At 49.9% G+C, this 18,008-nt stretch overlaps 1 protein-coding gene across 3 annotated transcripts in view; it reads right to left on the bottom strand.

Moving 5' to 3' along the window:
• SLC7A9 (solute carrier family 7 member 9) overlaps nt 1-11,273 on the bottom strand; it is a 36,479-nt gene extending 25,206 nt beyond the window's left edge. For 2 of the 3 annotated variants that reach the window (XM_053604618.1, XM_053604620.1), the window contains exons 1-6: nt 11,172-11,273; nt 9,480-9,592; nt 6,569-6,716; nt 6,030-6,272; nt 5,450-5,575; nt 5,140-5,239 (exon numbers count right to left, since the gene is read on the bottom strand). In XM_053604618.1, the coding sequence (XP_053460593.1) occupies nt 5,140-5,239; nt 5,450-5,575; nt 6,030-6,272; nt 6,569-6,716; nt 9,480-9,592; nt 11,172-11,253 (812 nt within the window). In that variant the 5' untranslated portion in view covers nt 11,254-11,273. Of the gene's footprint in view, nt 1-5,139; nt 5,240-5,449; nt 5,576-6,029; nt 6,273-6,568; nt 6,717-9,479; nt 9,593-11,167 lie in introns of all 3 variants that reach the window. The other variant, XM_053604619.1, reaches the window with a different exon arrangement.
• Nucleotides 11,274-18,008: the final 6,735 nt, after the last annotated feature.

The raw sequence follows: 18,008 nt of genomic DNA, 5'->3' as shown, positions 1-18,008 counted from the left end.
ATGGGTTATAGAAGAGATTAAGAAGGAAATCACCAAATTTTTGGAACAAAACAAATAATCAAGACACGAATTATCAGAGCCTCTGGGATACTGCAAAGGCAGACCTAAGAGGGAAATTTATAGCCCTGCAAGCCTTCCTCAAGAAAATGGAAAGAGAGGAAGTTAATAACTTAATGGGACATCTCAAGCAACTGGAGAAGGAAGAACATTCCAACCCCAAACCCAGCAGAAGAAAAGAAATAACCAAATTCAGACAGAATTAAATGAAATTGAAAACAAAAGAATTATACAATAGATCAATAAATCCAAAAGTTGGTTTTTTGAAAAGATCCATAAAATAGATAAACGTTTGACCAACCTAACTAGGAAAAAAAGAATAAAATCTCTAATTTCATCAATCAGAAATGGTAATGATGAAATAACAACAGACCCCTCAGAAATTCAAAAAATCCTTAACGAATACTACAAGAAACTCTTCTCTCAGAAATATGAAAATCTGAAAGAAATCGAGCAATACCTGGAAGTACGCCACCTACCAAGACTTAGCCAGAAGGAAGTGGAAATGTTGAACAGGCCTATATCAAGTTCTGAAATAGCATCAACTACACAAAATCTCCCCAAAAAGAAAAGCCCAGGACCAGATGGCTTTAAGTCAGAATTCTACCAAACCTTTAAAGAAGAACTAGTACCTATATTACTAAACCTCTTCCAAAATATAGAAAAAGAAGGAATATTACCCAACACATTCTACAAAGCAAACATCACCTTGATCCCCAAACCAGGGAAAGACCCAATAAGAAAAGAAAATTATAGACCAATATCACTAATGAATATTGATGCTAAAATACTCAATAAGATCCTAACAAACAGAATCCAACAACACATCAAAAAAAAATTATACACCACAGCCAAGTGGGATTTATCCCAGGGTCTCAAGGCTGGTTCAATATACATAAATCTATAAATGTAATTCAGCACATAAACAAACTAAAAAATAAGGACCATATGATTCTTTCAATTGATGCTGAAAAGCTTTTGATAATATCCATCATCCTTCATGATCAGAACACTTAAGAAAATTGGTATAAAAGGGACATTTCTTAAACTAATAGAGGCCGTCTACAGCAAATCCACAGCCAATATCGTATTGAATGGAGTTAAATTGAAATCATTTCCACTTAGATCAGGAACCAGCCAAGGTGCCCATTGTCTCCATTGCTCTTTAACATTGTAATGGAAGTTTTAGCCATTGCAATTAGGGAAGAAAAGGCGATCAAGGGTATCTACATAGTGTCAGAAGAGATCAAGTTTTTACTCTTCGCAGATGATATGATCGTATATCTGGAAAACACTAGGGATTCTACTACAAAACTTTTAGAAGTGATCAAGGAATACAGCAATGTCTCAAGCTACAAAATCAACACCCATAAATCTGTAGCCTTTATATATACCAATAATAACCAAGCCGAAAAAACAGTCAAGGACTCTATTCCTTTCATAGTAGTGCCAAAGAAGATGAAATATTTGGGAGTATACTTAACAAAGGACATGAAAGATCTCTACAAAGAGAACTATGAAACTTTAAGAAAAGAAATAGCTGAAGATGTTAACAAATGGAAAAACATACCATGCTCATGGCTGGGAAGAATCAATATTGTTAAAATGTCTATACTACCCAAAGCAATATATAATTTTAATGCAATTCCTATTAAAGCTCCATTGTCATATTTTAAAGATCTTGAAAAAATAATACTTCATTTTACATGGAATCAGAAAAAACCTCGAACAGCCAAAACATTACTCAGCAATAAAAACACAGCAGGAGGAATCACGCTACCAGACCTGAGACTGTACTATAAATCAATAGTGATCAAAACAGCATGGTACTGGCACAAAAACAGAGAAGTAGATGTCTGGAACAGAATAGAGAACCAAGAGATGAATCCAGCTACTTACTGTTATTTGATCTTTGACAAGCCAATTAAAAACATTCAGTGGGGAAAAGATTCCCTATTTAACAAATGGTGCTGGGTAAACTGGCTGGCGATCTGTAAAAGACTGAAACTGGACCCACACCTTTCACCATTAACTAAGATAGACCTCACTGGATAAAAGATTTAAACTTAAGACATGAAACTATAAAAATACTTGAAGAAACTGCAGGGAAAACTCTTGAAGGAATTGTCCTAGGTGAATATTTTATGAGGAGGACTCCCCAGACAATTGAAGCAGTATCAAAAATACACTACTGGGACCTGATCAAACTAAAAAGCTTCTGCACAGCCAAGAACATAGTAAGTAAAGCAAGCAAACAGCCCTCAGAATGGGAGAAAATATTTGCAGGTTATACCTCTGATAAAGGTCTAATAACCAGAATTCACAGAGAACTCAAACGTATTAGCAAGAAAAGAGGGCGGCACCTGTGGCTCAGTTGGTAGGGCGCTGGCCCCATATACCGAGGGTTGTGGGTTCAAACCTGGCCCCGGCTGAACTGCAACCAAAAAATAGCCGGGCGTTGTGGCGGGCGCCTGTGGTCCCAGCTACTCGGGAGGCTGAGGCAAGAGAATCACTTAAGCCCAGAAGTTGGAGGTTGCTGTGAGCTGTGTGAGGCCACGGCACTCTACTGAGGGCCATAAAGCGAGACTCTGTCTCCACAAGAAAAAAAAAAAACAAAACAAGAAAAGAACAAGTGATCCCATCTCAGGGTGGGCAAGGAACTTGAAGAGAAACTTCTCTAAAGAAGACAGAAGCACCAATCTATAAACACATGAAAAAAAGCTCATCATCCTTAATCATCAGAGAAATGCAAATCAAAACTACTTTGAGATACCACCTAACCCCAGTAAGAATAGCCCACATAACAAAATCCCAAAACCAGAGATATAGAGAAAAGGGCACACTTCTACACTGCTGGTGGGAATGCACACTAATACATTCCTTCTTGAAGGATGTTTGGGGAATACTTAGAGACCTAAAAATACACCTTCCATTTGATCCTATAATTCCTTTACTAGGTTTATACCCAGAAGACCGAAAATCACAATATACAAAGACATCTGTACCAGAATGTTTATTGCAACCCAATTCATAATTGCTAAGTCATGGAAGGAGCTCAAGTGCCCATCGACCCACGAATGGACTAGCAAATTGTGGTACATGTATACCATGGAATATTATGCAGCCTTAAAGAAAGATGGAGACTTTACCTCTTTCATGTTTACATGGATGGAGCTGGAACATATTCTTCTTAGCAAAGTATCTCAGGAATGGATGAAAAAGTATCCAATGTACTCAGCCCTACTATGAAGCTAAATTATAGCTTTCACATGAAGGCCATAACCCAACTATAGCACAAGACTATGAGGAAAGGGCCAAGGAGGGAGAAGAGAGGGGGGACGTTAGGGTGGAGGGAGCGTAATGGGTGGGGCCACACCTACGGTGCATCTTAGAATGGGTACAGGCGAAACTTACAAATGTCTACATACAATAACTAAGAAAATGCCATGAAGGCTACGTTGAAACAGTTTGATGAGAATATTTCAGATTGTATATTAAACTAGCACATTGTACCCCTTGATCGCACTAATGTACACAGCTATAATTAACAAAAAAAAAAAAGATTATGAAACATTCAATAATGTTTAAGATTTTCCACCATAGGGAAAATTCTGCAGGAATTTCAGGGTGAAGATTTTCTAGGACAGGCTCGGCGCCCATAGCACAGTGGTTACGACGCCAGCCACATACCCCAAGGTTGCAAGTTCAAACCTGGCCAGGGCCAGCTAAAATCAGCAATGACAACTGCAACAAAAAAATAGATGGCTGTTGGGGTGGGTGCCTGAGGTCTCCCTCAGGTACTTGGGAAGCTGAGACAAGAGAATCACTTAAGCCCTACAGTTTGAGGTTGCAGTGAGCTGTGATGCCACGCACTCTACTGAGGGTGACATAGTAAGACTCTGTCTCAAAAAAAAAATTTTTTTTTTTCTAGGAGGGGAAGAGGGAGGAAGATAGGGAGTCATGGTGTATGGCACACTTCTTGGGGGTGGGACACAGAAGAGGGACTTTAATAAATGCAATCAGTGTAACCTAATTCTTTTCTTTCTTTCTTTTTTTTTTTTTTGAGAGAGTCTCGCTATGTTGCCCTCAGTAGAGTGCTGGTGGCATCACAGCTCACAGCAACCTCTTAACTCTTGGGCTTAAGCCATTCTCTTGCCTCAGCCTCCCAAGTAGTTGGGACTACAAACGCTTGCCACAAAGCCTGGCATTTTTTTTTTTTTTTAAGACAGAGTCTCACCATGTCACTCTCAGTAGAGTGCTGTGCCATCACAGCTCACAGCAACCTCAAACTCTTGAGCAATTCTCTTGCCTCAGCCTCCCAAGTAGCTGGGACTGCAGGCATCTGCCACAAAGCCCTATTATTTTTCGCTGGAGTTGTCATTGTTATTTAGCAGGCCCAGGCCAGGTTCAAACCCATCAGCCTCGATGTATGTGGCTGGCATCGTAACCACTGTGCCATGGACACCAAGCCTAACTTAATTCTTTGTACCCTCGATGAATCCCAAACAATAAAAAAAAAAAGTTTTTCTAGGAAAGCCCAAGGTTTACACATCTGTTTATTAGTCAAATCTTTCTTTACCCTCTGGGAGAAGCACATGCATTTTCAAGAATAGCTGGGAATAGTGAGTCCCCAAGGTGCTTTGAGAAATAGAATCTTTGTCTGAAAAGATGATGAAAACTACAATTGCAGGGTAGGAAAGCCAGCATCGGGGTTGGCCATAAACAGAGTCTCCCTGACTAAACTTGCGATTTCCAGAAGTCTGCCGGATATTCTTGCCTTGTTAAGAGCATGGGAGGCCCTGGTCGGGCTGAGCCTGTATGTGCCTGGTGAGAATTCTGCACAGGGGCCACTACTGCCTGCTCTCGGGACACCGTCTCTGGGGTAGGGGCTGGTGTCTCAATGCCCAAGGGGTTCAAGGGAAAGGGAAGGGTGCGGGTTGGGAGTCTCACAAAAGGGAAATGTAGAGATGAATTTTTTAGGGTCACACCAAACTCCAGAAAGGGAAAGCCTTCTCCAACAGCTGAAGCTACATCAGTCTGAAGAAACCACCACCAGACTTGGGACCCCCGAGGCGACCTTACCATCCATCGTAGGCCCAGAGTCCATTGTAGAACGCCAGGCTGATGGCCCCCACAGACACATCTGCACCCTCAAAAGAATTTTCAAAATTCTTTGTATTTCCTGTAATTAGGTCAGATAGTGAATAGCGGGTGTCAGCTGATCAGAGTTTGGGGTCATCTCCTTATGAAAGAAGAAGGTGAGCCGTGACCTCAGGTTACTAAACAAACCGAAAAGTTGGGAAGCTAAAAACCCTCCCTGCTACGTTCCCACCATGAGGTGCTGAGGGGGCAAGACTGTTCCAGATGCGCCCTCCCGTCCTGCCTCGGTCACCTTGGGCCAGGAGGACGAATCCACTGATGATGATGATGGCCACAATCACCAGCTTGGCCGCGGTGAAGACATTCTGCACGTAGCTCCCCAGCCGCACGCTCAGAGAGTTCACGGTCACGATGAGCACTGCAGGGCAGGGGTGGGGTGGGACGGGGACATCCCGCAGGGGTGGTTTTCAACAAAGCCCTGCAGAGAGTCTCTTTTCTACTGCCAGCCTTCTGCCACACTGAGCCGGATGCTAGGAGGGCAGATCTGAACAAGGGGGTTTAAGGACCTTTGACATCCAGCTGAGGGTGGCAGAGAGGGGTCGGCCCTGAACCAAGTGAAGGCACTGCCTGTGGTGGGACAGCCTGTGGCAGGAGAGGCCCCCCCTGCAGCCCCAGCAAGCCAGGGGCTTCTCAGCAGGTGGCACCCACAGGGACTGCAAGGCCAGTGCCACACCCTGCCCCGCTTCTCACCAGAGCCCTCAGCTCACTTAACCCCAGCAAGGGGTCAAGGCCAAAGGCCTCCTTTTGGCCTTGTAACACTTGTACCACCTTTTTTCTGACCCCTCCCTGGGGTTTCAGGCTCAGGCACTCACGGATGGCAGCGGCAGCCAGGCACTTAACGATAACTTCAGGAGGCTTGCAGCCGGCGTAGAAGGGCGTGCAGACGTACTCAGAAAAGGTGAGGCAGATGATGGCGAAGGATGTGGGTTTCAGGACTATCAGGCTGGTCCAGGAAAAGAGATAGGCAGGGATGGGGCCGTAGGCCTCCATCAGGTATGGGTACTCGCCGCCTGACTTGGTGATCATTGTGCCAAGCTCTGCATAGCACAGAGCTCCTGGAACACAGGAAGGTCCCCATTCCCTTTGTGAGGAGCTGCCCTGGTCCCCAGGAGCCTTCCTCCCCTCAGGGGCTGTGTGCACAGGGGCCTGCTGTGGTCCTCGCTCAGAGGGCCAGGCCCTGAGATCCAGCCACTGAACATTTACTTGCAGCCAGATTGGTGATTATTTGCATGAAGTGGGAGCCAGCAGCAGCAGGACCCTTATTTATATAGTTCGCCGCCCCCCACAGTTCAGCCGGAAGAACTTCACCCCAGGGTCGGGGATGGGGGTGGGGGGGCAGCATCTTTGTTACCCAGTGTGGCGAGAACCCCGCAGACAGCCCAGATGATGAGGCAGGGCCCCACAGCCTGCGTGTTGCTCAGCACAGATTTGGGGGAGATGAAGATCCCAGAGCCGATGATTGTGCCCACGATGATGCAGATGCCGCTGACCAGCCCCACCTCGGGGTGACGGAAGGAAGAGGGTCAGTGCTGCCACCAGAGCCCATCACGGACGGCCAGATGCCACCCCCTCCACCCCCTTCAGTGTGGCTGGGGCAGCCCAAGCTGAGCCCCCTGTCCCAGGCCCTGGCACCCTGTGCTGTCACAGCGATGACAAAGCACTGTTACTGGGGATTCACACGTGCCAAGTTCTCTAATTCTTGTGACAGCCCCATGCACTGGGTATGCCGTGTCACCCCCATTTTATAAAAGAGAAAACAGACACAGAAAGGTTAAGGTGCTACCCTTAGTCACACAGCCAGGGAGGGGCGGAGCCCGTTCAGGTTCCCTGTTCCCCTCAGTGGAAAGGCTGACTCAGCAAACAGGCCACCTATGAGAAAGGCCCTGGGACACGCCTCACAGCTGGACAGAGAGGAACAGAGTTCACCAAGGCAGAGTGAAGTTAAGGACTCGGAGTCCTGGCCGGGCACTGTGACTCATGTCTGTGATCTCAGCATCCTGGCAGGTGGATTGCTAGAGTTCAGGAGCTTAAGACCAGCCTGAGCAAGAGTAAGACCCTGTCTCTATTAAAAATAGAAAAACTAGGGCGGCGCCTGTGGCTCAGTGAGTAGGGCGCTGGCCCCATATGCCGAGGGTGGCGGGTTCAAACCCAGCCCCGGCCAAACTGCAACAAAAAAATAGCCGGCGTTGTGGCGGGCGCCTGTAGTCCCAGCTGCTCGGGAGGCTGAGGCAAGAGAATCATGTAAGCCCAAGAGTTAGAGGTTGCTGTGAGCTGTGTGATGCCACGGCACTCTACCCAAGGGCGGTACAGTGAGACTCTGTTTCTACAAAAAAAAAAAAAAAATAGAAAAACTAGCTGGACATTGTGGCAGGCACCTGTAGTCACAGCTACTCAGGAGGCTGAGGCAGGAGAATCACTTGAGCCCAAGAGTTTGAGGTTGCTGTGAGCTGTGATGCCACAGCACTCTACCCATGGTGACAAAGTGAGACTCCATCAATTAAAAAAAAAAAGTCTTGGCGTCCTGTCCTGGCCAGACAGCTATGTGGGGTGAGCAGTGGAGGCCCCCCTGGAAACAGAAACATTCAGGGACTATGAGCTTCCCCTGGTACCATTTTCTAGGGTGTTCCCTTTCCTTTTTTTTTTTTTTTTTTTGTAGTTTTTGGCCAGGGCCAGTTTTGAACCCGCCACCTCTGGTATACGGAGCCGGCGCAGGTGTTCCCTTTCTAATAACAAAATGGAGCTCAGATGGGGACTATGATCACAGGACCATGACACTCAGGGACAGACGGACTGACGCACTGTGTTGGAAATTCCAGGTTGGAGCACGAGGGAGCTTTCTAAGGTGGCGCATTTGTCAAAACTCATACTGAGCACTAAAGCCTGCACATTTCACTGTCTGTGAATTACACCCCAATCCACGGAGGAAGTACTGTTTTTAAACACACACACACACACACACACAGCCTGACTCAAGCCACTACTGATAACATCAGGCCTCAGCAGCTGCCCAGACTGGATTTCCAGAGCAAGAAGTTTCTAATACCCACATCCGCCTGCCTGGACAGCGGCCAGGCTTCTGATTAGATTTCTGGGGGAAGAGAGAGACCCTGGTGGCAAGCTGGGCACTAGGGGCCTCAGCACACACAGGTGAGGGCCCCGAGGCTCTGTGTCGGCTGCCATTCCAGCCACAGAGCCAAGACGCAGTTCTTGGCCTCTGCTCCCCAGAGCTGGTGGTTTGACTCACCAACATCTGGGGCCCTCCGGAAGCCTCCCTCCCGACATAGACGAGGTCTGCGTCTGGGGCCCCCCGGAAGCCTCCCTCCTGATACAGATGAGGTCTGTGTCTGGGGCCCCCTGGAAGCCTCCCTCCTGATACAGATGAGGTCTGCATCCACCCTGAAGCTGCCTGTGTGGCAGAGGCCCACTCCAGCTCTGCAAGGGCCTTGCTGGGATTAGGCCTCAGACTGGTAGGGAGGGAGGGGCCTGCTGCTTGTCACCTGCCTCTTGGGGACCCAAGATCCCAGGACAGCCCAGTTGGGCCACACCACACCCCTCAGCAAACCCCAAGCCTCAGTGCCATCCCTCCTCCATCCCCTCTGGGGCCAGGCTGGGGGGCTTCTGGGGGTCCTGCCCAGACCACAGCACCCTCATTCTACCCTCTGGGCTGAAGCTGTGCTGGCCTCACTCCAGGGCCCTCTTTCCCCATCCTATGAGCGCAGAATCTTGCTGTCCAGCCATGCCAGGCCCTGCTACTCTCCCATGCCTAGGACTGGTACAGAGTGGGGTGTTAAGCCCCTTTCTGCCTCCAAACCTGCCACCATCCCAGAAGCTCCCCACCCCTCTCAGCTAGGACCACCCTCCTGTCCTCACTATATTCTGGCTCAGAGTTGCGCCATGCCTAGGTCAGCCTGGCCGTCCCAGCTAGACTCCTCTGAAACAACGTCTCCCATCACTACAGATACTCAGACACATGTGGGACAGAGATTCAGCGAAGCTCAACCATCAGGGGAAAGTCTCTGACCGTCTCTGGACAAGCCATTGTTTTGAGCAAAAATGCCCTGCTCAGCGCACCAAAACCTGTGTGGACTCGGAGAGAATACGCTGAGCTCACAGGCAAGAGGGAGCGAGGGAAGCCCGGAGAGTCACTCATTTGAAGATGACCTTTACAAATCAAAGGTCATATCCTTCAGCTCATCACCAGGGACAGGGGACCCTGAGGCCTGCCCCTCACTCACGACCCGCCTGGAGATGAGCAGCCTTACCTCCTTTTGGAGACTTGTGCTCTTGGGCTCATTACTCTGCACTGACCTCCCATCCGCTCCCCGTTTTCTCAGGCTCGTCTCCCCCATCTTCCCCTCCTGCGAGTTCCAGGAGGCTGCAAGGAGGGCATGGGAGGAGTATTGATTCAGAAAAAGTGGCAGAGATGGAAACCTTAGCTCGGCAAGGGGCTCTGCTCGGCAAGGGGCTCAGCTCGGCAAGGGGCTCCGCTCGGCAAGGGGCTCCGCTCAGCAAGGGGCTCTCCTCGGCAAGGGGCTCAGCTCGGCAAGGGGCTCCGCTCGGCAAGGGGCTCCGCTTGGCAAGGGGCTCTCCTCGGCAAGGGGTTCAGCTCGGCAAGGGGCTCAGCTCGGCAAGGGGCTCCGCTCGGCAAGGGGCTCTCCTCGGCAAGGGGCTCAGCTCGGCAAGGGGCTCAGCTCGGCAAGGGGCTCCGCTCGGCAAGGGGCTCTCCTCGGCAAGGGGCTCAGCTCGGCAAGGGGCTCCGCTCGGCAAGGGGCTCTCCTCGGCAAGGGGTTCAGCTCAGCAAGGGGCTCAGCTCGGCAAGGGGCTCGGCAAGGGGCTCCGCTCAACAAGGGGCTCTGCTCAGCAAGGGGCTCTGCTCAGGAAGGGGCTCTGCTCAGCCAAGAGGCTCGGTTCAGCAAGGGGCTCTGCTCAGCCAGGGGCTCGGCTCAGCAAAAAGCTCAGCTCAGCAAGGGGCTGGGCTCAACCAAGGGGTTCTCCTCAGCTATGGGACTGTGGGAACCGCTCCAGAAGCAAATCATTAGCCCAAGGCTTTAAGGACAATGCAGGTGTCAGTCCCTTGGGGACAATTCGCCCAGCCCCAGAAGTAAAAAGTGATTCATGGTGTTCAGGCCCCCTAGGGAACAAAGCTTCTCTTCCAAAGCTCAGGGGCTTTTGTCCCCTTCCCAGTTTCTTTCCGACAGTCCTGTCCCTGGGCTGCCATCTCCTCCCATTTGGCAGTGACTGAGTCATTCTATCTACATGGCCCAAGTTCATTTCTTTCAAAAGCACAAAGAAATTTTTGTTGTTTTGAGACAGAATCTCACTCTATCACCCAGGGTAGAGTGCTGTGGAGCCCAGCTAACAAAGAAATCTTTAAAATACTGAAATATGGGCAGCACCTGTGGCTCAAAGGAGTAGGGCGCCGGTCTCATAAGCTAGAGGTGGCGGGTTCAAACTCAGCCCCGGCCAAAAAAAAAAAAACACAACACAAAAAATAAATAAATAAATAAATAAAATAAAGTACAGAATATTAAAAAAATAAAATAAAATAAAAAATACTGAAATATGCTTATGGGGATCAACCCCGAGGAAGGAAGGTTTCTCCCAGGATTCCTTCCCGAGATTAAAGCCCCTCACATGTGACAGATCCACAGCATGGGGACTTTCTTCATTGAAGGATGAATTAAAAAACTGCTAAGGAAGGCGGCTCCTGAAGCTCAGTGGCTAGAGCGCCGGCCACATGCACCGGTGGTGATGGGTTCGAACCCAGCCCTAGCCTGCCATACTACAATGACAACCACCACAACAACAAAGGTTTTCCTTTTTGCTAAGGAAAACCAGCTCAAGACTGCCCTAGGAGATGGCCATGTTCCCCTATTCTCTCTAAATAAATCCTCTGCCCAGGCCCCGGCCTGGAGAGCACACAGCCTCCCCATCACCCTGCTGGCCTTACCTACCTCCTTGACCTTGGCGAGCCTGAGGAGCTGCCTGCTCAGCTGACCGCCTGTGCCTGGATAGTTGAGCCCTGGAAATGGCCATGTCTTGTGCCCAGGAGTGGAGGAAGCCAGAAGGTACAGAGGTCAATGAAGGTAATTATTAATCACCATCTTTTTTTTAAAGCAATGAAGCTTAGATATACTACACAAAAAGAGGAGGGTCAGGCAAAGCCACTTTCTCTCCAAAAATATTTTTGTTTTGTTCATTTATGTCTAGGTTAATGTTTAAAAAAACAAAACAAACAGATTGGCCCAAATCAGCTACATCCTGTAAGGAGAAATCTCTTTAAAGAATAGAAGTTGTGCTTTTAAAAGATAAAAATCTTTGAGGAATCAGAGGAGATAAACTTTGGAGTCAGCTCTTTTATTACCTTAATAGGCTATATATTTACAAGTGGAGCCAAGCAGTGCAAACAGTAATTGTTTCCTACATAACTTAGCAGTTGCTCAGATGTTTTCCTCCCCTCCAAGGAGCGTCCCCAGCCTGCCTTGTCCCTGGGCAGGTGGGGAATGGGTGAGCCCCGCCCTGTCATCTTGGCTGGTGGCTGACGCAGGCCCCACAGTCAGGCTCCGGGCAGCCCGCTCTGTCCTCACCGTGGCTGCGGCTATAGGTACCCACCAGACAGAAGCTCAAAGAAGGGCCACACAACATCATCAGTTCCACCTTATCATTTGCCTGATGGGGAAACCGAGGCCCAAAGGGCCAACAGAGCCCTGGCCCCCCACCAGGCAGGGCTTGGAGCATGCCTGTCTTTCTTGGGGAGGGGGCAGAGGTTCTCCAGATGTGCTGGCGCCAGATCTGCCCCTCCCCAGGACAGCAGACCCGGTCTCAGGTGGCAGCACCTCTGAACCATAGTCTGGGATAAGACCTTCCTGGGGGGAGGAAGCTCCTTATCAGAGGCAGATGGATGGGGTGGGGAGGGTGTGTGGACGGCCTGAAGCCTTAAGCCTGCAGCTTTGCTGTTGTTATCTCCGCCAGTTTTGCTTTAGAGCAGTGGTTCTCAACCTTCCTAGTGCCGCAAACCTTTAATACAGTGCCTGCGGGTGGACCCACAGGTTGAGAACCGCTGCTTTAGGGTAAACTTAACAGCATCCCAGATACCAGGATGGGGCCAAAAGTCAATACCTCTGGGGGTCACAGTGGGAGCACTTTGGGACTGGCAGGCCTGAGAGGGGGGCAGGTTCCTCAGAGTCTCTTCTTAAAGCCATCAGGAGAGCCAGGCATGGTGGCTCACACCTGAATCCTAACACTCTAGGAGGCCGAGGCAGGTGGATCATTTGAGACCAGGAGTTATAGATCAGCTTCAGCCAGAGTGAGACGCCATTTTTACTAAAAAATAGAAAAACTGGGCTTGGCACCCATAGCTCAGTGGTTAGGGTGCTGGCCACATACACCGGGGCTGGTGGGTTTGAACCTGGCCCAGGCCTGCTAAACAATGACAACTATATCCAAAAAATAGCCAGGCATTGTGGTGGGCACCTGTAGTCCTAGTTGCTCAGAAGGCTGAGGCAGGAGGATGGCTTAAACCCAGAAGTTTGACGTTGCTGTGAGCTATGATGGCACCTTAGCACTCTACCCAGGGTGACAGAGTGAGACTCTGTCTCAAAAAAAAAAAAAAAAAAAGCCATCAGGAGAACATGAGGACCCATGCTATTCCAGAGCCAGAGTCCTGATTTATTTATTTATTTTATTGAGACAGTATCTTACTATGTTGCCCTCAGTAGAGTGCCGGGGCGTCACAGCTCATAGCAACCTCCAACTCTTGGGCTCAGGCGCCCACCACAACACCCAGCTATTTTTTGTTGTTGTTTAGCAGGTCCGGGCCAGGTTGAAACCTGCCAGCCCTGGAGCATAGGCCAGGACTCTAACCACTGATCTACGGGCGCCCAGCCTACAGTCCTGATTTAGAAGTTCGTCATCTCCCGCTTAGGAAGGCCAAGTCTGTTTGCTTGCCTGCCTGCTGTGCCCAGGGCTCCGAGCAGGCGCCTCAGTGCTCCCCTGCCTGGAAGGGGAAGCCAGAGGCAGAACCTACCCACGGGCCTGTTAGGGTCACTCCTACAGGATTTCCTAGTATTATGAAGGCACACCTCTCACAGCATCTGGCTTCATTGAGTTTGTGAAACACTACACAACACTCCCTGGGTCGAGACCGCCCCAGGAGGCTGATATCTGATCACTCTCTGACAGCAGGAGAGGGGTCCCCAGGGAACCCAGGCAGCCCGCAACCTACCCACTAGCCACGTGGCCCTGGGGCCACTTAGCCTCTCTGTAAGCTCAGGCTCTGAATCTATGAAATGGGGCCATCCTGGCACCCCCTCATGGAACCATGAGACTGCAGAAGGTTACGCATTGAACTTGAGCATTCTCTGAACGATGCTTCTTGAATTTGGGACATCTGTGCATGAGGATCCTTTGTCAAGTCAGAAATCTCTACTTCAGTTCATTATTAGGTTCATGGCGAGCGTTTCTGAGAACTGTGTTTCTCATTCCGCCCCTTCCCCCCTCCATCCAATTAGCATAAATTATTTTTTTCTCCCCTGTGGAAAATAATATGAATTTGATTTAAAAATAAAAAGTTTCCCCAGTTCTTCTTCAAGACCAAAACCTCCCTCACAGGAGTTGATAAGAATAACCTGCTGGGTTCTGGACAAAAATAGAATTGGAATTAAGCCTTAATCAGTGAAGTCTGTCCCACTTCCCTCTAGACGCTGACCCTTTGCAACCCCTTGTCCCTAGAGATGGGATCTCTGATGCTGCACTCATAGAATTGCTCAAGGTGCTCCTCAGACCCTGAATTCCACTGGGAAGGCCCAGCCAGGCACTCGGAGGGCCCCCACGGAGGATCCGGCTCAGAAGGAGAAAGCGGTTTCTGCCTCTCCTGGTCCCCTGACTTAGCCTCACACTCTCCAACCAATCAATCAATCCCCCCAAGTAATGACTGACCCCCGACACACACACATCTAGGCCCACTGCTCACCAAATCCCTTAAAGTCTTAACCTCAAACTCCTCAGGGAAGTGGCTTTGAGGTTTCCTCCCGGCATCTCCCTGTGCTGACGTACCTCATGCATCAGGTGAGGCTGCTCTGGTTACAAAACCTTCCAACTCTTCCACCGCGTGGCTGAAGTTTACCTTCCTGCAGCCCAATCCCTCCTACAGTTAACTTCCTAGGAACCTTCATACAACTCCATTACTTCTAAAGTTTCTGCTACGGCTCTTGACTTTCACTTCCAAACTCTGCTTTTTCCTTCCAGGGCAAAGGTACTTGCAGTTTGGAGATATTAACAACATCTGCGTTTTGTCTTATATTTGGTACACGATTCCTCTTGGGGAGGGGAAAAGGGTCTCCTTCCACCCATATATATATGTATAATTTTTTTTTTTTTTTGAAACAGTCTTTTTCACCCTGGGTAGAGTGCTGTAGCATCGCAGCTCACAGCAACCTCAGACTCTTGGGCTCAAGTAATCCTCGTTCCGGGCCTGCCTTCAACTTGTCACACTTCTAAGCATCAAGCTCACTCAATCCTTTCTTTCCACTGCTATAACAGGAGTTTGGGGTTTGGGGGGGACCCAGAAGACGGAACAGGTGTAACTGGTACAACCCAGATGGAGGTGCTTACTTACCTACCTGAATTCCTATCATAACTTGGGAGAGTAGGTGGAATGTGCAAGGGATGTCAATGTCAGGGACTCAAAGCTTAACCATAAAACAATTAGCAAGGAAAGCAGAATTTCAAAACTCTTATCTTAGAAAACAATCTATTATCTAAATATATCCAAGAATTACTGGAATAGTATGATTCAGCCTCTGAACTTTGTCTATCTTTTTCATGTGTTCAAAGTAATACAGTTTTTCACAGGTAACCTGCTTGGGACCCAAGTGCTGATTCAGAGTGTCATCACCACCACCCCCAAATACATCTTTCTATCCTCCTTCCTAAACCCACACCCTAAACTCATCACTGTTCATTACTGTCAGCCCATCTCAACCACGGTGATCACACATGATGAAAAGCTGTGTTAGTTGGTGAGGTTGGACAAGGAGGGCTCTGCAGAGCTACCTATTGTTAATGAAGAGTTGTAAGTTTGGGTAACCTTGTTTCTATCTGCCCAGCACTCGGACTCTGGGGAACTGCCTCTGCCTGTGAGATTCTGGTGGGGGCCACCAACCAACCAAAGCGCTCTACTTCTCCAGCCCTGGGGGAGGGCTCAGGACCCCAGCTCGGGCGAGAGTCCACGCTTTCCCAGGGTTTCATATCATGGGTGGAGAAGCGCAGGGAAGGTTGACAGTGTCCAACTACCAAGACTCCCTCAGGGATATTCTGGTTTCTGTCCTTTTCAAAACACCGTGGGTAAGCCACTCAGGAGGAAGGAGCCCAAGAGTTCAAGTCTAGTCTGGGCAATACTAGCAAGAGTCCATCTCTAAAAAATTAAATAAACAAACATGGTGGGAGCCACCCAGCGTACATTTCCAAAACATTTCCTTCTTTCCCTTAATCCCGGGCTGTGTATTTTCTGTAGCTTGCAACCCTAGTGTTCCATATACCATACCTGGACCCTGCATTTTCAAAGACTTACTCTTTTTTTGGGGGGGCGGGGTGTTTGGCCAGGGCTAGGTTTGAACCTGCCACCTCTGGCATATGGGACTGGCGCCCTACTCCTTGAGCCACAGGCACCGCCCAAGACTTACTGTTTTATTTTTGAGACAGAGTCTCACTGTCACCCTGGATGGAGTGCTGTAGCGTCACAGCTCACAGCAACCTCAAACTCTTGGGCTTAAGCGATTCTCTTGCCTCAGCCTCCCAGAGTGCTTGGATTACAGCCGTGAGCCACCACACCTGGCCTCAAAAGACTTATTCTTCAATAAAATACTCAGGAACCCCTGAACAGGTGCAGCACAGATGGTCCTGATGACCTCGAGGTGGCAAGTGCTGTCACCTCAGCAGCCACCTGTGCTCCTAAATCTCTAACCTATCCCTCCTTTTCAGAGTGCTGTCTTGTGACAGGGCACCCAGCACTGAGGTGGGCAGCCAGCCCCAACTGCCACTGCAGGGGTCCTGGCCAGTTCTGGGACGCTGCCTCACAGACCCCTTGCCTTTGAAGCCCCACTGGTCAGCCAGCCTGGGTCCTTACCAACCACCTTTGAGCCGTTGTGTGGAGATGCTGTGTCTGCAAGGGCAGGCCAGCAGCCCCCTGCAAGCTGCCTTTCCCCCCATCCTTCCCATACCCCCTGCCCCACTGTCAAAAATGAGTCAAGGGGCCATGGAGAGGCCAGACAAGCCACGACGTCCCCCCTGTCCTCCTGTGACCCTTTATCTGCTGACACCACCCAGCTGGGACAAAGTGGGGTGGTACTGTCGCTGTGTTGGGGGTGCACGACACTTCCCCTTCACGTGGGATGCCAAGGAGCTCGGCTTGGCTGCACCCCAGAGCTCGGTATTCTGGAGTGTTCTGCATTGGGCTTAGGCCCTTCCCGCAGGAAGGGTCGCCTACCACCGTGTGCCCAGGGAGGGCTCTGCTGAGCCACCCACGCTGGTGACTGTGCCTTCCACTCCAGCAGATGGTGTGGGAGGGTGTGGGGGTCCAAGCTCAAGAGCACAAGAAGCCAAACTTGCTTCACGTACTGATGACACCGGGCGCTGGTGAGGACGTGGAGCCACCAGAATGCTCACTCTTGCTGGTGGGAACGTAAAATGGTATAAACACTTAGGAAGTCTGGCAAATTCTCTCTTAACCACATCAGCCGTGCATCAGGATGCAGGTGCATCCTCCCTCCCCAAGGGCAGGAAGGGTGGCTCCCCCGACTCTCACTGCAAACACACCCATGCGCCTGGCCCCAGCCAGCTCAGTCTCCATTCCCCAGGCTGCTTTTATTATATTAATAACGCCAAAGCCTGCAGGGCTCACAGGGCTTCCCGAGTCACAGCTGTGTGACTTACAACTTGATTGGGAACTTTCCAGTGCCATATACAACCTCACCGGGACCAAAAAAGAGGGGAACAGTACCCTGCTCAGACGGGAAACCTGCAGGATGAAAGGGACAGGAGTCTCCACCCGCAGCCCAGGCTCTGCTGGGTCCAGCTTCTCGGGACCATTCACTGGGACTTCCCATCCACCCTCTAGCCGAAAAACTCGCTCCTGAGTGCTTCCCTCTGCTCTCGAGAGCCCTCCCCACCCCTCTCCAGCTGACACCCTGTCCTCTCTCAGGCTAGGGCACCCCGCCCCCTAGGAAGGACCCCACTGCCCTCTCGTTCTTTCTTGGAACCTCACAGAGCTTTCTGTGCCCTCAGCCACCTTGTCTTCCCTGCCTCACCCTCCTCTGTGTCCCAGACTCTCAGCTTATCTGCCCCATCCCTGCAGCCCCAAGTAGGGGGCTGGGCAGAGACCGAGGGCTGCAGGACCCCCCACCCTGCCTTGGCCACCGTTCCGTCCAGGGTCACCCAACTTGCAAAGTGCATTTGTACCCTTGATAAACATGCAGCGGCAGCACGAGGAGGTTCGCTTCTCAAGGGAATAAAAGGCACTCGTAAGAGGCAGGATAAGACGGGGATGTCAACAGTGGTTGTCTAGGTAGTAATAACCAGCAACGTTCCCAGCAACAGGCCACCCACCCTCTGTGCATGAGACTCGCTGGGCCGCGGCACCTTCAACCTGCCTGCAGGTTCTCAGAGCCCATGTGAGCTCCCTGGAGATGACATGGGAGCTACTTCCCAGTGAGAGGATACAGTTTTCACTCCTGTTGAGTCTTCCTACCTCTTGTAGAATAAAATCAAATTAGAAATTAAAAGTTGAACAAGTT

The sequence above is a fragment of the Nycticebus coucang genome, chromosome 10 (assembly GCF_027406575.1).
Source record: "Nycticebus coucang isolate mNycCou1 chromosome 10, mNycCou1.pri, whole genome shotgun sequence".
Classification (NCBI taxonomy): Eukaryota; Metazoa; Chordata; class Mammalia; order Primates; family Lorisidae; genus Nycticebus; species Nycticebus coucang.
The sequence above is the reverse complement of the archived record's forward strand: the minus strand, read 5'-3'. Positions and strand labels throughout refer to the sequence as shown.